The 19,104-nt window shown below is 40.3% G+C and overlaps 1 protein-coding gene across 3 annotated transcripts in view; it reads left to right on the forward strand.

The window, feature by feature from the left end:
• Positions 1-19,104, forward strand: part of RBBP8 (RB binding protein 8, endonuclease) — a 63,101-nt gene that overhangs the window by 22,599 nt on the left and 21,398 nt on the right. For all 3 annotated transcript variants that reach the window (XM_039526068.1, XM_039526066.1, XM_039526067.1), the window contains 6 exons: positions 1,046-1,158; positions 2,499-2,574; positions 5,916-6,085; positions 8,185-8,289; positions 11,751-11,839; positions 18,901-19,028. In XM_039526068.1, the coding sequence (XP_039382002.1) occupies positions 1,046-1,158; positions 2,499-2,574; positions 5,916-6,085; positions 8,185-8,289; positions 11,751-11,839; positions 18,901-19,028 (681 nt within the window). The remainder of the gene's footprint in view (positions 1-1,045; positions 1,159-2,498; positions 2,575-5,915; positions 6,086-8,184; positions 8,290-11,750; positions 11,840-18,900; positions 19,029-19,104) is intronic.

A 19,104-nucleotide genomic window follows, 5' to 3' on the forward strand; every position in this document is an offset into this window, starting at 1 on the left:
GACCATGACACATGCTTCCCCCCCCCCCCCCCCCATGAAATCTGGTCTTTTGTGTGCTTTTACCCTGTATTATACAGATTTCATGGGGGAGACCAGCATTTCTCAAATTAGGGGTCCTGATCCAAAAGAGAGTTTCAGGGGGGTCACAAGGTTATTTTAGGGAGGGTGCGGTATTGCCACCCTTGCTTCTGCACTGCCTTCAGAGCTGGGCAGCCAGATAGTGGTGGCTGTTGGCCAGGCACCCAGGGGCGGCTCTAGGTATTTTGCCACCCCAAGCACGGCAGGCAGGCTGCCTCCCTTCGGCGGCTTGCCTGCAGTAGGTCTGCCGAAGCCCCGGGATCAGCGGACCCTCCGCAGCCATGCCGCCAAAGGCAGCCTGCCTGCCGCCCTCGCAGCGACTGGCAGAGCGCCCCCCGCGGCTTGCCGCCCCAAGCACGTGCTTGGCGTGCTGGTGCCTGGAGCTGCCCCTGCAGGCACCCATCTCTGAAGGCAGCGCCCCCAGCAGTGCAGAGGTTAGGGTGGCAATACCATACCACGCCACTGTTACTTCTGCCTTGCTGCCTTCAGAGTGGTGGAGAGTGGCAGCTGCTGACTGAGGGCCCAGCTCTGTAGGCAGCAGAGAAGTAAGGGTGGCAATATCATACCATGTTGTTGTTACTTCTGCGCTGCTGCTGGTGCCAGCTCTGCCTTCAGAACTGGGCTCCCAGCCAGCAGCCGCTGCTCGCCAGCAGCCGCTGCTCGTCAGCTGCCCAGCTCTGAAGGCTGTGCCACCGCCAGCAGCAGCATCAGAAGTAAGGGTAGCAGTACCACAACCACCCCTAAAATAACCTTACTACCCTCCCCACCACGACTCCTTTCTGGGTCAGGACCCCTACAATTACAACACCATAAAATTTCAGATTTAAATAGCTGAAATCATGACATTTATAATTTTTTTAAATTCTATGACCGTGAAATTGACCTAATGCACCGTGAATTTGGTAGGGCCCTATGTATGACATTCTTTCTAACAGATGGAAAATTTAATTTTTAATTTTTCCCATAGATTAAGAGCAGGATTATGCGATCGCTGTGCAGTAACTGAGGAGCATATGAGAAAGAAACAGCAGGAGTTTGAAAATATCCGGCAACAGAACCTTAAACTTATAACGGAACTTAGTGAGTGTTATCTAGTATAATGGTCCCCAAAACAAAATGCAGTCTGTTATAAACTTTGCTATATTGTTTGTAAATTGGTGATTATACACCTTGCTATAGGTTGAGAGAATTCCCATATTGTGCCTTTAATGAGCCTGAAAAGTTCAATAAAGCAAGAACACTCCCATCTATGGTCAGCAAAACAAAATAAATAAGAGAGAGTTTTTAGTCATTTTACTTTCATATTAACATGGAGTGAAATCCTGTTGCTGTATGCATTTTGTTTTTATTCTGTCATGGTTATGGCCCTACCAAATTCACAGTTCATTTTGATCAATTTCAAGGCCAGAGGGTTTTGAAATTGGTCAATTTAATGTTTTCAGATGTTTATGTCTGAAATTTCAGGCTGTCCTAATCCTGGAGGTCCTGACCCAAAAGAAGATCCATTGGGGTCGCAAAGCTGTTGAGGGGGAGGGGTCGCTGGATTGCCACCCACAGCTTTATGACACACACACACCCATGATCCCTTTTTGGGTGGGAATCCCCAGGGTCACAACACCCTGAAATTTCAGATGTAAACATATGAAAATGTGAAATTAACTGATTTTAAAACCCTCTGGCCCTGAAACTGATCAAAATGGATTGTGAATTGGTAGGGCCATAACCATGAGAGAATAAAAACAAAATAAATACAAAGAAAATATATAAGAAGAAAAAGGAACAGAAGCATGACAATAAAGAGAAAATGAACAGAGGAAGGTGGGACCTGGCATTCCAGCAATATGGGGCATTATAGGAAGAGGCATGGAGATGAGAGTGTTTGTGTTCTAAGTGTGAAGTGTTGGCAGAAATAGGAGAGATGGAAGAGATGATATCGAGATGTAAGTCAGCAAATTGTGATGAGTCTTTCTAGTTTTAATTTCTACTATTAAAGCTTCCAGTATCATAGTAATGCATTATTGTTTCTCAGATGATCTGGTTATTTTGGGGACCAAAAAGTAAGCCTTGATTATGTTGCTTTTCATGGTCTCTCTGTCCCCAGTCTAGGCAGTTATGTCACGGAACCCTGAATTAGCTGTTCAGTTTAACTGAAAAAAACTCACATCTAAAATTAAAGTAACCACTAATTAACGTGATCCAGTAATTTGAAATAACTTTGCTGTAAAAAATTAATTTACAACAATGACTCACTTGGATACTTCTGTTTTTGAATGTCAATAAAAGAGTAGAAGTTTACAGTTTTACAATTGTGTAATAATCTGATCTCTCACTTCCTAGTCATGTTAGACTCAGAGGAACTAACAAAGATCAAATGCAACATAAGATTAGTGTGTGTGCTGATGTTTCACTATATATTGCAGTGAATGAAAAAAACAACTTACAGGATGAAAATAAAAAGATATCTGAACATCTTCAACAGTTGCAGAAGCAGATGGAGTAAGTTCCTTTTTCTCAACATTTATTTCAGAAAACGTTACGTCTGTTTAATTCCTCAGACTTGAGTCAGATCTCTTAATAAATTGTCCAATGAAAGTCCACTTTCATTTGGAATTAATAAAGAACTGAAAACAAATATCTTGCTATCTCAATATGCAGCATTTTCTCTTATTTTACACTGTGTGTGTATGTATGAGAGGGAAAGAATTTCTGTAACCAAGTGATTGGACTTATTGATAGCTTTAAGAGATCTTGGTCTTTATGAATATGGATTTTAAATTCATATTCACTTATACCAGTGTAAATACTCAGGTAATTCTTTCTCGCCCAGATGAGATTTTAGAAAAGAGATTTCTAAATTAGATATTTAGTGAGAGGGGGAAATCTCTGGCAAGCAGGACATTTTGCAAGAGACCCCAAGTATAAATGCAATCCAATGACCTGCTTATTCGCCAATGTAATATGATGGCCTTCTGGCTGGGAAAGCATTATCTAAATTGTACTTAATACAGAGATGATGTTGCATTGTGGGAGATCGAGCTAGTATTCTTTCATGCAGCTGTGATGCAACAGCACTCGAAATATTTTGTTCAGTTCTGGTCTTCTAGGGATCAGTCCTGTGATGGCAGGAACATAGACTAGAGAAACTAATAGGTCTCCTTTTCAAGCATATATAATGAAATTAGAACTTTACTGCTTGGTTGTCATCTTAGCAAGGTCTAAAACTGTCTAAAATTACTATTTCCAAAGAGACTTATGAAGGTATAGGGGAAGGCAGTCTAGATTATAGGAAAACTGTATTGTGTGTTCAAATCCTATTTTACTAGTGGTCTTGCTACCATCCTTGGATGGAGAGATCAGAGACTTCCATGTTCAAATATTTTGAGTGGTTTCTGGGAGTCTTTCCATATTTCAGAGTAGCAGCCGTGTTAGTCTGTATCCGCAAAAAAAACAGGAGTACTTGTGGCACCTTAAAGACTAACAAATTTATTTAAGCATGAGCTTTCGTGAGCTCACGAAATAAATAAATAAATTTGTTAGTCTTTAAGGTGCCACAAGTACTCCTGTTTTTTTTTTCCATATTTCAGGAATGATGTATTTGGTATAGTGTCTTTATGGACACTCTATATGTTGGAGATCCTTTTCAGCAGTTACTGAACTGAACTTTAAACCCTTCTTCTCTGGCTGTTTTATCTTATACTATTTTGGAAGTCTATCTGAAATAGATCAGGAGAATGGTAGAGAAAAATATTCCATACATGCTATTTCAGTTTCTCAGTTATCTTGTACAAGACTGAGTAGCCTACTAATATTGAATGGAGATTCCAGCAGTTAGTTCATGTTTGCAGGATAACTGAATGGATAAAATTCATTTGAGAAAATATGTAGCCAGTATTACTGCTTTCGTAACTGGTTCTTGATAGTACTTAGTGAATTTCATATAGAGAATTTCAAGTCAAGCAAAGTCTGTTTGATAACAGGTGGCATAGCTCTAAGGTTTCAATATTTTCTGTGACCACCTATTTGAAGAGAAGCAGCATAACCCACACATAAGTACTCACCTTGAAGTGTTCAAAGAAACAAACTTAGCAGGTAAAAAATGTACCCAAGTTGACACTTAGACTGCCTTCAGACTTGTCAGACTAATTAAGCCTAAGTAGCTCAGTCGTTGTTGTTGATTGAGCTGATAGATTTCTACATTTTTTTTCATTGTATTTCCAGCTTCTTTTACAGAAGTCATTACAAGTTACCTTAATGCACCCACAACATTTTTTTCCCCTGTCGGTTTGATCAAATCTTGCTGTGTGACTTTACACAACTCACTAACCTGTGCCTCAGTTTTTGTGGGTGGTGATAATTTATCTTTGTAAAGTACTTTGAAATCACCAGTTTAAAGGCACTATAAACATACAGATTTTTATTTCCTCTTTTGTTATTTTATTTTATTGTATAGCTAGGTAGTTCCCTCAGTCATTGAAGAGGATTTGGCTTGGCAGTTTCTCCACACTTCCTCCTCCTCGTCCTTTAGATCTAAGTCCTTGCAACCTACTTTCTAAAGACAGAAAAGTGGTCTCCAGTCTCTGGTTTCTCTTGAGAGGTCAAAAGGAGAAGTAACATTAAGGAAAAATGACGAAAGTGGCCTGACTGAGTTTGATTTCCTTAACTCTGTCTTCACTTTTCTTTCATTTTCTTTTCCCATGTGACAGTGAAAAGTACTTCCCGTAAGAGGACAAAAAAGGATAAAACATGCTGTTTATCTAGTTCAGAGCTCTCTAATTAGAGCTTGTTCTTTCCCTCTGTGATCCCTGCCACTTCTAGATATGATTTCTTGGGAGAAAAGGTTTACCACCTTATTAAACCGGTTTTTGCACATCATGTGAGTAGGCTCTGAGACCACACAAAATAGGGCCAAGTGAACTTCACGCTTACTGATCTATGCATTTTTAAACATGTTTCAGGTGACTTCTTTCTCTAAAAGATGGCACAGCTTGGGGTATAGGGCTCTCTTAGGAGTTGTCTTAATCATCTAAAAACAAATTAAATAAAGATCTCTATAGGGCAGTCAGTAAACCGTAGCATGAAATCATATGTGGGGGAAGATTGTCTCTGAGCAATTTTAGTAACATTAAGGAACTTCAAATTTGCCTGTTAGCATCTCTCTTATTTTTTATGTTCTTGAGGAATATAGGAATTGCCATAATGGATCAGACCAGTAGTCTGTCTATCTTCCAGATCTTGTCATCAAAGGTGACAAGTACTTGATGGTTCTTACTGCAAGAGATTGACTTAAGCCCTGAAGCATGAAAGTTTATGAAGTTCACAGGATGATCTAGCCCAGGGGTTGGCAACCTTTCAGAAGTGGTGTGCCGAGTCTTCATTTATTCACTGTAATTTAAGGTTTCACGTGCCAGTAATACATGTTAATGTTTTTAGAAGTTCTCTTTCTATAAGTCTTTCTATAAGTCTAGCATATATAACAAAACTATTGTTGTATGTAAAGTAAATAAGGTTTTTAAAATGTTTAAGAAGCTTCATTTAAAATTAAATTAAAATGCAGAGCACTCCAGACCAGTGGCCAGGACCCGGGTAGTATGAGTGCCATTGAAAATCAGCTTGTGTGCCGCCTTCGGCACACATGCCATATGTTGCCTACCCCGATCTAGCCTTTCTGAATTTCTTGTTAGATCTGTCTCTTCTAATAGTCTGGAGTCATGATATATATTCTGAATCTGTGATTATCATTTTCTTAAGCTTATTTTCATAAATTTCTTAAAATTAAAGATTTAGCTCTTCATGTTGCTGTTTTTAGGTTTTATTTTAGCTCTGAATTCTGTCCTCAGGGGGAGAGAGCAACAAGCAATGGAATTGGAGGAAGGGGTCATTCCAGATTCACCAGTTCAATCTTTTTCACTATCAGTGGTTAATCGTATCCGAAGAAAGAAAGAGAACAGGCATGTCCGATACACAGAGCAAACACATACAGACCTGGAGCATTCTGACAGCACTAATGGTAAGAGTGTTTTTAGTCATCTTTTTCTATAGTGACTTTTCAAGATTTTAAAGGGGAAAAGAAAACAAAAGCCACATTTAATTTGGAATTCATAAGATTTAAAATGTATACAAGTTCAAAAAAAGTGAATTGGTTATGTATAGTAATAATTGTGCCTGTGCTCTAGGGTGAAAAGTCGTTTTGATATTAACCAGTATGCTAGTGGTATGTTTAAAGTGTGTCCTACTCTCCCAAGGTTTCTGAATTCCCATATTAGTATATGATTTTGGCAGACAATAGATTTTTCTGAATGTTACCCTTTCTAGAACTCCTATATAATAAAAAAAAAATTGAGGGGCTGAATCCAAATCTTGTTCAGAAAATTAACAGCTGAGATAATGTACTCGTTATATAGATCAATTGATTTACATTTTAAATGGAATTTATTTTAAAAGTAATTGCAAAACATGGCGTGTTAGGGATACATGTTTAGGTTTCAGAGACTTCAGAATCAAACTTGTTCAGTTTGTAAGCAAAAAGATTTTTTTTCCCCTCAAATCAACTCTGAAAACTGTGCCTAGGAATCATAAATTCATAGACTTTTTCTTTTTTTTTCTTTCTTTTTTTTTTTTTAAAGTCCAGAATCATTATGATCTAGTCTAACATTCTGCATAACACAGGCCAAAGAACATCACCCAATAATTTCTGCATTGAAGTCTATAACTTCTGTTTCAGCTATAGCATATCTCTTAGAAAGACATCAAAATTGTGCCAATGTTAATAACCCTCACAATTAAAAAGTTGGAAGTCTAGCTGTATTCTTTCCTTCACATACAACCTTGCTAGTAGTAATTTATTTAGTAAAAGCTGTACCCTCAGTTAACACCTGTGTAAACCAGGTGTTACTTATTGTTAGATATTTGTTAATAACCATTCAGGACTTCACTCTACCATCTAGGCATCCCTGAATTAGTTTCTTGGAGTAACACTTACTTGAATTTTTGAATTGCATTTGCAGTATGTGTGCTTGTTGCATCACCTAGTGGAGAACAAAAGAAAAGCCAATCTGCCATGTTCAGTTATTGCAGAGAAGCAGCATCAAAATTAACAAAACAGCCACCTGAATTGAGCAACTGCAAAACATGTTTTTCTGCTATAGGAATCCTGCTTACATTTGTCTTGTACACAAACCCATTAGTACTGCAGGCATTTGGATTAATCTAAACTTGGTCTAAGATATTCACTTAACAAATGTAAACTACTTTAATAACAATATAAACTATTTTTAGGTGCAGTAAGATTTCCTGCATATATTATTATGATACACAGGATGTTACTAGATTTGAATATTGTATTCCAGATGCTCATACTATGTTAATTTATTTCTTGTGAAATAAGAATGTATCCTGCAAATATAGAAGCCTCTGAATAGTTATAAATATAAATTTTAATAGGCTCTTTTCTTTTCAGGAATAAAAATAGAAAATATTAATCACAAAGTATATTAACTATTCTTACAGGCTGTTGGTACCATGCTGGAAAAGGTTAACTATGTATCAGTGTATAACCATACAAAATGTCATACTTGTAATCCAAAGTGAAGGTATTCACTATATTCACCATTGTCTTAACTGACCTGCTGGTGGGACAGCTGAAAATTATCCCCTCTAATAGTAAAATTTTTAAGCAACTGCCTCCCCTTTCAGCTGGCAGGTGTATAGAACATAGGCTTTGAGTAAATGGGGTCTAACTGTAATGTGTTACATACATAACTGTGATTTGTTGCATCAACATAAATGATAATTATCTGTCAGAATATCTTTAGTGTTATTTGGCTGGCTTATTTTATGCTTGCATGTTAAAATACTCTTCCTGAGAACAATTTCATCTCAAGAAATGTAACTTCTATTTTGTTGTTTTTGTTTGTTTTTCCCTTCAAGTCTTGATCATGGAAACACTTTAATTTTAAGCATGTAAAGATAATGGGACTGCTCACATACTTAAAGTTAGGTGTGTGCACAAGTGTTTACAGGATTGAAACCCTAGTCTGTACCTATTCATAATTATGAAGCCAGGTCATATCCAATTTAACTTTTTTTTATTTTTATTCCTTTATCTAGCATTTGGAAAAGTTCCATTGTCGTCATCCACTCAAATTCCTAAGCACTGTGGAAAGGAAATACTAGTGGCAGACACCTGTGACCAAGAACTGTCCCCTATAGCAAGTAAATACTAGGTTTAATCATATTTATTTCATAAGGGCAAAAACACAGGCAGTTATGGGTAACCAGTAACTCAAATTCAATTTGTAGTTTTCAATTTGAGCTCAGGATCCAGAAAAAAGGAGTAATCTTAATCCCATAATTAATGTGGATATTTCCTCAGTGAGCTGGCATACACTGCTGAGATCTAGTTCCCATTCTTGTCACCTAGTTCCATTGTCATTTTGGGAAAGTCTTTTAAGGTTTCTAACCATTAGAGGAGTGAAGTCCTAGAACAGCCTTCCAAAGGGAGTAGTGGGGGCAAAAGACATATCTGGCTTCAAGACTAAGCTTGATAAATTTAGGGAGGGGATGGTATGATGGGATAGCGTAATTTTGGCAATTAATTCATCTTTGATTATTAGCAGGTAAATATGCCCAGTGATCTGTGATGGGATGTTAGATGGGGTGGGATCTGAGTTACTACAGAGAATTCTTTCCTGGGTGCTGGCTGGTGAGTCTTGCCCACATGCTCAGGGTTTAACTGATCACCATATTTGGGGTCAGGAAGGAATTTTTCTCCAGGGCAGATTGGCAGAGGCCCTGGAGGTTTTTCGCCTTCCTCTGCTGCGTGGGGCACAGGTCACTTGATGGAGGATTCTCAGCACCTTGAGGTCTTTAAATCACGATTTGAGGACTTCAATAACTCAGACATGGGTTAGGGGTTTGTTACAGGAGTGGGTGGGTGAGATTCTGTGGCCTGCGCTGTGCAGGAGGTCAGACTAGATGATCATAATGATCCCTTCTGACCTTAAAGTATATGCGTCTGTCTATAAAATAGATTAAAATACTGAAAGTGCTAAATCTTACTATTTTTGTAGTCATCCAACGCTGTCTCCAGTACAAGAAGTTATAAGTAAAATCTTTTCTCCCGTTTGATTCCAAATGTTTAAACTTGGTTTCTGTTCCTGTATTCTTGGCATAATCATGAGTTGGTGTAGCTTAATTTTTTTTCTCCACTTCATGTTCTTTACTTTAGAAACAAGATGTCAAGCTTGTAATTTCCAGAAATTTCAGTTTTCTAGATTTTTCTGGGAAATATTTAATTAGATGACTGGAGATGGCACTGTTTCAGAAAGTATTCCTGTAGGACTCTTTAGTGTTTGTCACCTGAAAGCCCATTATTTCCCCCCTGATTTAATGAACTGAGCTGTTGTACAACTCTGTAAGAAGGCAAGTTTGCCTTTCTTTATTTCCCTAATCTAAATCTTTAAGGGAAAAAAAACTACAAGTATTGAATGGAAATATGCATTCAGTCAGTTCACTGTTTCATATAATGCAGTGAATAAATTGTGTAAAAATTTTACAAAATTGTGAACATTTCATATTCCATATATAAAGTTAAATAATTAGAAATTCTGTAAAACCATATGGCATTAAAAATAAAATTTAAGTTGTCAGATCTAACAGGCACCTGTTTTAGAGCAGATCATTCCCTCATGTCTGCCGCCATGTTTGTTTTTAGCAGACAGTGTAGATTTCTTTCAATGTGGGATTATTTTTAAAATTATTAACTGTCTGGAGCAATAATCTTAGTTTGAATTTTAAATTCCTCTATATTAGAAGCAGATAGTAAATGTTTAGAGATAGCAAATACTCTAAAATATGTTAGGACAGTTAGAATAAGGTCTTTCTTTTAACCCAGTTGGAGTAATTTGCCCCTAGATTAATGGGCCATCCTGAAATGCTGAGTTTCATTCATTGGCAGTAAATTTACTCTGGATAATGTTTTCAAAATGGAAAAATTCTTCACTCAAAAGAAGAATTTCCAATAAAATGTGAAATAACAAAATGTGGTTTTGAGCACTATGTAGCATAACATCATACTGAAATGCAATATAATAATTAAATGTAATGATCAGTTTTAAAAAATCTGATGTTAAATAAGCCTGGTAAAACTGCGTTACTTGGGGCCAAATTTTCCAAAATAGCCAAGTTTCATGTTCCTAATTGGCATGGTCAGGTGCAGATAATTGCATGTTACACTACCTATTTTGTGCATGTAGCTGCACGCTTTGGCCTGCAGTTACCTATTTGCATTAGCAAATGAGTATTTAAATTTACAGTTTATGTAGCTAATTCTAAAATCTTTTTCAATTAGTTAATTAAAGAGCAGACTGAAGATTACAGCCAATTAGTGTATTATCAGTTGCTATGTCTTCTGCAGAAATTTAAAATGACTGTGGTTGGTGTAGGTGTAAAGGATATCATGTATCCCAACATCCTTAAAAAGTCAGTATATTACCATATAAAAACTGTTCTATTATTACTTCAACATACTTTTCCTAACACCACTTCCTAAACTCAATTTTCCCTTGAATTGAGATGGAAGTACTTAATTTGGTACCTGGGAGTAGAGTTTTGGGGGCTTTTGTCACAGAGGCATGATGATACCATATCATCTGCTTTCCCTACTCAGGATTTTTCTTCCTTTATGATCGACAAGGAGGGGTTTGGGGGACAATGCAGAAATTGAAGGGAACCCAATCCATTTTTCTGAGTCCATTTGCTCTGTGCTTCTATATCTGTTTGGATATTACTGCTATGCTCAGCACTCTACTTGTTCTGCCTGGCTACCAGAACAGAAGTGTGTTGGAAAAGGTAGCCATTTCCAGATATGCAGAGACTTCAGGAAAAAAATCTGTGGCAGCTTGTGAAGCATAGTCTTTGAGGCTAGCTGAAGGCAATGACTCTTTATCTCATTAGTTTGACTGAAATTTTAATATTCTTATTTTCTGCTGTCTACTTAACCACTAAAATCAGATCAGATATATTTAGTGCTTAAGCCTGTAGTGAGATTTTACAGTTTATATTTTATAGATGTAATTGTTAAGACTGAATTAATTAGGTATCTTAAGTACAGCTTAAAAATGCAGTAACTAAGAAATAATCTTGCATAGAACTCTGCCTCTGTAGATAATGTTCTTCTTATTCTAAAGAATGTAGAATGTCATGTTTTACTTCAGTCTTCCCAGTCACTGAGAGTGAAATATTTTATAGTACGTGCAATGTTAAAAAAGTTAGACTTTAAAAAGTTTACATCTTCTACATTTACTTTCTGGTGCGCTATCACCATACATACTGCACCAGTCCACTTGCCACTATAATGGCACTTGTACTGTAGATGGGAAGCTTGAAAGGGTAATTTCTGCTCAGATTGTCTCTGTACAGTTTGATTTTGGGGGACTGCATATAAATAGAAGGGATATCTTCCCTTCTGTATAGACAAGAATCCCAAGTTTTCACTAAATTGACCATGTCCCAAATAGCTCAGCACACTTCTGTCACTTTGATGTGGTTTTCAATTTATGGACTCTTTTTTTTTTTTTTAAATCTGACTCAATTTACACAGTCTCTGTGTAAGAGTAGAATAAAATTATCATGTATGTATAATGTATTAATTATGTCTTTTTCTATCCACATAGATAAACAAGGAAGCTATCCTGTTGCAAAGCCATCTTTTAACTTGGCTGCAGTTGTTGCAGAAACAATTGGACTCGTTCAAGAAGAATCTGTAAGTAATGTTCCCGTATTTCTCAAAAAATAAATCTTATAAGCCAGTTATTGTGTAGTGCAGTGTTTGTCAAGCTTTGTAACTGACCTTATTGGGGAACTGCTGAGCTCCAGGAAGGTAAAAGTCACCCTAAAAGGAAAAGTAATTGTTTCTTGACTATTTTCACTTTAAGATTAAGCAAAAGCCTTCTGAATAATGCATTTTCTAAGGGCAGTGATCGATTCAGGAGGGATCGATTTATCGCATCTAATCAAGACGCGATAAATCAACCCCCTAGCCCTCTCCCGTCGACTCCTGTACTCCAGTGCCGTGAGAGGCGCAGGCAGAGTTGACGGGGGAGCAGCAGCAGTCGACTCACCGCAGTGAAGACACCACAGTAAGTCCATCTAAGTACGTTATTCACGTAACTGAAGTTGCATAACTTAGATCAATTTCCCCCACCTAGGTAGACCAGGGCTCAGTATTCTAAATACTGTTCTGTCTTTGCTTACTCCTGATGTAATGGCCTAGCAAGAAAGAGAAATGAACAGGCTTCCTGTCCACAGGCTTTAAGTAGCTTTATAAAATGCATTATTTTCCCCCCTACTTACAACTCTTCATTTGAATAAAACAATGAGCTAAGTCCACAGATCTGGTTAACCTGTGTTCAGTGCAGAAACTGAGGTGATGGGATGGGGGAAGGGTGGTTCTCAGTCGCATTTATAGTACCCCTGGTCTTCAGGGCTGTCTGGGGACTGAACCCAGCCCTCATTGTAACTTGGAGCTACCACTAGAATAGTCCCTAAAGGACCCAACTGCCAGGGATCACCAGAGTACAGCATACTTGTTCTTTGGGAAGTAGGAGGAACTGTTGGCATAGAGGTAACTAGGGTGGCTTCATGGCATCCCCAGAATCCAGCTACCTGTTTAGATTTCTGGCCTTGCATCATTGGCGCAGTCAAAGGGAGTGGAACAGGTGGCCTCAGTCTGGCTCAATAAATTCACCTTTTCTGATAAATAAACTTTAATTGTAGTAACTGTATAAATTATGGTGGAACAATTTAAATTCTCTGTTTTACTTCTTAAAACAAGTAGGAGCTTAATGAAAAAAATCATCCTAAAGATCTCTACACTCACTAGCATAAGGGTAACACTCATATATAATGGAGACAGAACTTTCGGGAGCTGTTCCAAGACATTGGAACAAACTCCCACAGGAACAAAGGACCATCACAAACCACCTCACCTTCTGTTCCACTGTTTTCAACCTTCCCTACCCTGACAGACACGTAGCAACATACACATTTCAAAACAAAAAAGCCAAATCCTACCAAAACAGTTCACTGCACATGCAATTCTTCTTTTTTCGGGAAGGTGGAGGGGGAGAAGGGAGAATGAGCAAATGTTGCGTAGTTCTGTATGACATTAGTCACGTTCACGTAAAGAACTATTGGAAGGCATGTCTACACTCTAGTGTAAGCCCATACTCGGGCTTGTACCTAAAGCTCCCTTCTGTCTGCACACAAATCTCTTGGACTTGGGCTTGCACCCAGGGTCCTAGGACCCCAAAAGTTTGGAAGGGTCAAGCCAAGACCCAGGGTTCAAACCTGGATAAACATAGTCTCCCCTGGACTCGGGTCCTAAGAGTCTGCCAAAAGTATCCCACAATCCTTTGAGCTGACATTCTTTGAGAGAGAGGACAATCAACTTGAGGGAAACAGAAGCAACCCCCCGGTTCTAATACAGCAGCTCAGCAAGTTGGCATTTAGCCCTTCCATTTTATTCTGACCACTGAGCTGCAAACACAACTTTGGAGAGCCTTCTGCATTTGCAGTGGATGCTGACCAGAAGGAGTTCTTTGCAAAACCTTCATGGTTGTGGGAGCACAGGCAGATTTTGGTTAATCTCTCCAGTGAGTCCAGCTAAACAGTGGATTTTTGTAAGAGTACAAGGAATGACCACGTATAACACCAAATAGCAAAGAAGCTGGCAGCGTTGGAAACTTACCACACCAGTGACCAGTGCAGAGAGTGAATTAAGTGACTCAAGACTGAGTACCAGAAAAAATAGCAACAAGAGCTGCATGTCAGGCAACCCACCAACAGTCATGCCTGTTTTATGATGAGTTTGATCAGATGCTATGTGCTGCATTGAGCATGGCGCCAATGGTGGTGCATGATGACTTGGTCAGCCAAGAGAGTAACCTGCGTCCCCCAGAGTCCAGCATGGGAACCAGCAGCTGGCACCAAATGAAGTCAGTAAAGTGACTGCTGCTGACACCAGTCCCAGGGGAAGCTTTGCCACAGGAGCAGCTGCAGCTCATCTTGGGGATGTACTCAGAAGAGTTTTTTGGGCCCCATAGAGGAACGGCCTGCCACGGAGCCTGGTAAGTTTCCAGCTCCATTTTAATGTTTGTTAATATAGAAATAGGAGCAATTTCTATTCTATGAATGAATGCAAAAGTTAGTACTAGCCCTGGGTAGCAGTGTGTATCCACTAACGGCAGATTGTATGTCAGCGCCTCGGCTAGGGCTATAACAGAGAACTAGATAAATTCATGGAGGTTAACCATTAACGGCTGTTAGCCAGGATGGGTAAGGAATGGTGTCCCTAGCCTCTGATTGTCAGAGGGTGGAGCTGGATGGCAGGAGAGAGATCACTTGATCGTTACCTGTTAGGTTCACTCCCTCTGGGACCCCTGGCATTGGTTGCTGTTGATAGGATACTGGGCTGGATGGACCTTTGGTCTGACCCAGTGTGGCCATTCTTATGTTCTTACAGTGTTTACCACCAAACGGAATTCAAAAGGGAGACCAGGAAATGCAAACAGTTAAAAACACATTTAAAAGTGAGTTGTTACTGGAAAGCCACACATTTTTGAGATTACATTCCTCCTGTTAAAAATAACAACTTTACGTTGCCATCCCCATAAGTACACTGCTCTGTAACCACTCAACAGTGTAATGAGGCACTTGGAAACAGTGAACTGGGGGGGATTATGAAAATGTGTTCCATTTACAAATCTGGTCCATTTCAGTTAAATGTAGTTCATGCAGTCCATAGGTGGCGAAATCATTTGTCCCAAATACGACTGGGGCTTTAAGTTTGGTCCAGAAATGTGCCGGGGATGTGGCTGTAGAGTTCTGGGTATTTTCATGCAGTCATAACAGGCTCAGTCATGTGGATGCTCACACATCATCTTGTTGATTCCCTCATGAATTCTGGCCCAATCCCAGGTGCTGATAGCTGAAAACTTTTCCCATAGCAGGAGCTCCAGATAGGTAGTCACGTTTTGGGGAAGGGCATATTTTCCAGGGCCATCTTGGTAGCTGACCATCCCACTTTACTCGTAGAGGAGCTGTTCAGTCACTACTTTGCATATTTCATTGGCATACATTCCTGGTTTCCCATGCTCAGCTTGCAGTAACACCTCTATTTGCCAGTTGGGAACCACAAGAATTGGTATGTCCTCCAAAACGTGGAATGTCTGAAATGATAGAGCAATCTTTTGTAGAATAGCCACTAACATCCCCGTTGCCCTCCCACAGCCCAAGTTGTTCTGCAGTTCTTGGGGGAGGGGAGAAAGCAAAGATTTTTGACTTGTCTTTGTCTCTGTACTTATTTCATTGTGATCAACCTGGCTGTGTCCAGGGAGCTTCTGTGGGCTGAAGCATCCCCCTCACAATATATTGAAATTCAGTTTTTAAAAGTAACAGTTTGTCATTGAAATTCCACAAGGATTTTTACTGTGCTCCTGCACTGAGCTATTTGAGACAATAACCCTCTGTGTCTTGCCGTATTCCAGGCCCCTCAACTTCTACAGGCTGGTACTTCTACAGCACAGAAGAAGCTTGTGTCAGTGTACCTTCATGGACCATTCAGAAAGGAAGCATTTCTGTGATGAACTGATAGTTGTAGTTTTGGACAAAGCCAACAAGGAGGTCTATTACTTAAGATAGAGGGGCTTATGGCTAGAGGAAAGGCATGATGAGAGGCAAGCAGAAAGGTTCAGGCTGGCTGTACAGCTTGAGGACAGGGTTGCAGCATGTGAGCAGACATTTGCTTCCTAGTTTCTAGAAAAGGAACCGGGGCTAAGGGAGGATGACAGAACTCAGCAGAAAGAACTATTTGAATGTCTGCTATCACTAATGTCCGCATGAGTACTGGCTCCTGCTGCACCCGCATCATGGCTTGAGTCCCCTCTGCTGTACCCTGTGCTGCAGTCCAGGAGCAGCTTGGACAACTCCATGACTGGGTGGCCCATGCAATAGTGCCCCATCAGTGGCTGGGCAGGGCAACAATGCCCCATTCAGTCCTCCGTACTGACATCCTCCCCCATGGATGCCTTTACTGCCCTCCCCAGCCTAGCACTTGGGAAACATGGGAGGAAGGGAAAGGAGATTGGGGAGCCAGGGGACATGCAACAGTAGGGGGTTTCTGTCTTGTAGATGGTTTCACTGTTTGCATTTGTTCATGCATTGTTTGTTTGTAAGGGTTCTGTTACTGGTGTTTTGGTGTGGTGATGGCAGCTGGCCTGCCTGGCAATGTGTTAATGTTGTATTTTTCTAATAAATGTTTCTAAATAAAGCTTTTTATTTTAGTAAGAAATGTCATTGCTGTCACTGCATCACATCATATAATGTGTGTTTCAATAATAAAGGTAAATAAATACATGATCAGAGATAATTGGGAATTGATATATGTGCTATTTTTCAATACAGTTAGTTACATCAATACATACATCAGTCACTTCCTTACATCAGTTCATACTGTGAATTAACTTTCTCTCATCCTCCATTTGATAAGCTGTCAGGTCATTCATAAGTACATTTCATGGCAATCAGCGCCTCCCCCTTACTCCCCTCTACAAGCATATTCATAAAGGGACTATTCTCCCTCTTCATTGGCCCATGCAAGTCTGTAATGTGGGAGCACAAAGCATCCCTAACTTCTGTTGCCCATGTGCATCCAGCTCCATCTGTGGTAGGTGCACTTTTCTGGCTGAGTATACCAGTTCAGCAGTCCATTCAAGAGGAAATGGCTCACCTTTGGTGTCACAAAAATTGTGAAGAGCACAGCAAGCCACAGCATGAGCACAGCATTGATGACAACGGGTCTGTAGACACCTCCAATGGGATTTCTATCTGCTGAATGCACATTCAACAATCATTCTACACTTGCTAAGAATGTAATTAAACCTTTTGCCAGGGCCTCTGATATCAGCGTACAGTTAAGCCAAGGCCAACAGGGGCATGTGGGGTCCCCGAGAATGACAGTAACTCCATTTATGACCATGTCATTTGGTGGGAATAGTGTCATAGATTGTTCATGAATGTGGACTCCCAATCAGCAGAAAACCCTGGCATCATGATTTTTTCCAGTGCAGCTCATGTTGACGTTCATAAATTGGCCACCGTGGTCCACAAGTACTTGCATAACAATGGAGAAGTTATGCAAACATAACATAAAGTTTGCAGTTTATGTACTCGTGCTCTTTGAGGGGGACAAAGTATGGGCACATCAGTGGCCCCAGCACAGCTTGAAAACACCGTTCTCTCAAAGCCAGCAATTACTTCCAGAATATCTCTTATGCCCATCGCTGTGGGGTATATCACACGCCTGATTGCCTCAGAAACCTCTGCCACCACTTTATCCACAGTTGACTTTCCAACCCCAAACTTGTTGGCAACAGACATATAGTATTCTGGGGTAGCCAGCTTCCAGATGATTATAGCAACTCGTTTCTGGACCAGCCTGGCCGCCCTCATGCATGTGTCTATATGGTGGAGAGTTGGGGCAAGTTGCTCACAAAGCTCCAGAAATGGAGCTTTCTTCATGCAAAAATTCTGGACCTGCTGCTGGTCATCCTAGATCTGCAAGCAGTCTGTGCTTGTGGCCCTGCTCCCAGAAGCGTCAGTCTATGTTGGAGTTAGCAGCAGCTATACCAAGTGTCATGAGCAACATCAGCCAGTTCAAGTCTGCCATGTCTGTGTTCTCCCGCTCCGTCATTAGCTCTGTCAGGTGCCTTCAGTGGGTCAGAAAATGCCTCAGAAATATCCACCAGCATCTCATGGAACCTCTGCCTGTTTCCTGGAACAGGAGTAAAAGTGCATGTGAGAGAAATTCTTCAAATGGCGCCTTGCTGGCTTCGGTTGCTGGGAGCATGCAGAACAAAATGAGAGGTCTTGGCTGATAAATGTTTGGTAGGATGTTTTGGTGGGCTGTTCAAACTTCCTGTAACATGTAGGGTGGACAGTCAAGTTTTCCTATGCTGTACCACAAAAAAAGGCTAGAGCAATCACATTTCAGGAGAGTGCTAGGAAGTCTGGGATATGGCTGGTTAGACTTGGATCTGCATACTGCAGTGTGGATGCTAGAGCCCTGGTTTTGGGCCTAGGGTTGACAATCAGTGTAGATGCTCAAGTCCTGGGTCCACGACTCAAGTCCCACTAACCCTGGACTTACACTGAAGTGTAGACATGCCCTTGGATTCCACCATGGAGAGGGTAGTAAAAGAATCTGTATAGAATAGTATTTTTCTTAGGAGTACAAAATGAAACAAGTTCTTTACTGGTTTGCATGCATGAAACATGGTAGCTAACTGTCTTGAAAAAAGTTTTAAAGCGCTTTTTTAGGGCTCATTTAAAAGCAGATTGTTAAAGTAGTGTAATTAGCTGGCTGGTAAACTTCAGCGGGAGTCGGCGGCGGCGGCGGCTGGCGCCTGCGCGCGCCTTGACCGAGGACCCGTGGGGGGGCTGCTGTCTCTCTCTCCCGGTCCCCCATCCTCTCCCCTCCCCTATGACCCCCTCCTGACTCCTGTCCTGTGTTTTTTTTTGTTCCCCCCTGTGGGTGGTTGGTCCGTGGCCCTGGATCCCCCCCTTAGGGCTGGGGATCGATAGCAGGCAGGGGCTCGCCGCCGCCCCTCTCCGGATAACCCAATAGTACTTATTCATCCCAAGAATTTCAAAATTGAACTATTTAGTCTGAGATTTTTGGTGTTCTAATTTTCAAGTCTAATATTTATAGTTTTAATTCTTTTCTATTCTTTCATACAAATGTACTTTATTTTTACGGCATTCAAGGAGTCCCAGAGTGTACTGAATGCTCTTAGAAGTAACATTCCAATGACCCAGGTGCCTCAGAGCCCACAGCAGGAAGAATCCAGAAAACAGCTAGCTCATGAATCATCGAGAAATGATGACAACTTGGGGTGAGTTTCTTTTTAATTTCTAGCAAATAAAAATGAATAGAGTAAACTGGCTTATATCAAATCTTAGTTTTGATAG

The sequence above is a fragment of the Mauremys reevesii genome, linkage group 2 (assembly GCF_016161935.1).
Source record: "Mauremys reevesii isolate NIE-2019 linkage group 2, ASM1616193v1, whole genome shotgun sequence".
Lineage (NCBI taxonomy): Eukaryota > Metazoa > Chordata > Testudines > Geoemydidae > Mauremys > Mauremys reevesii.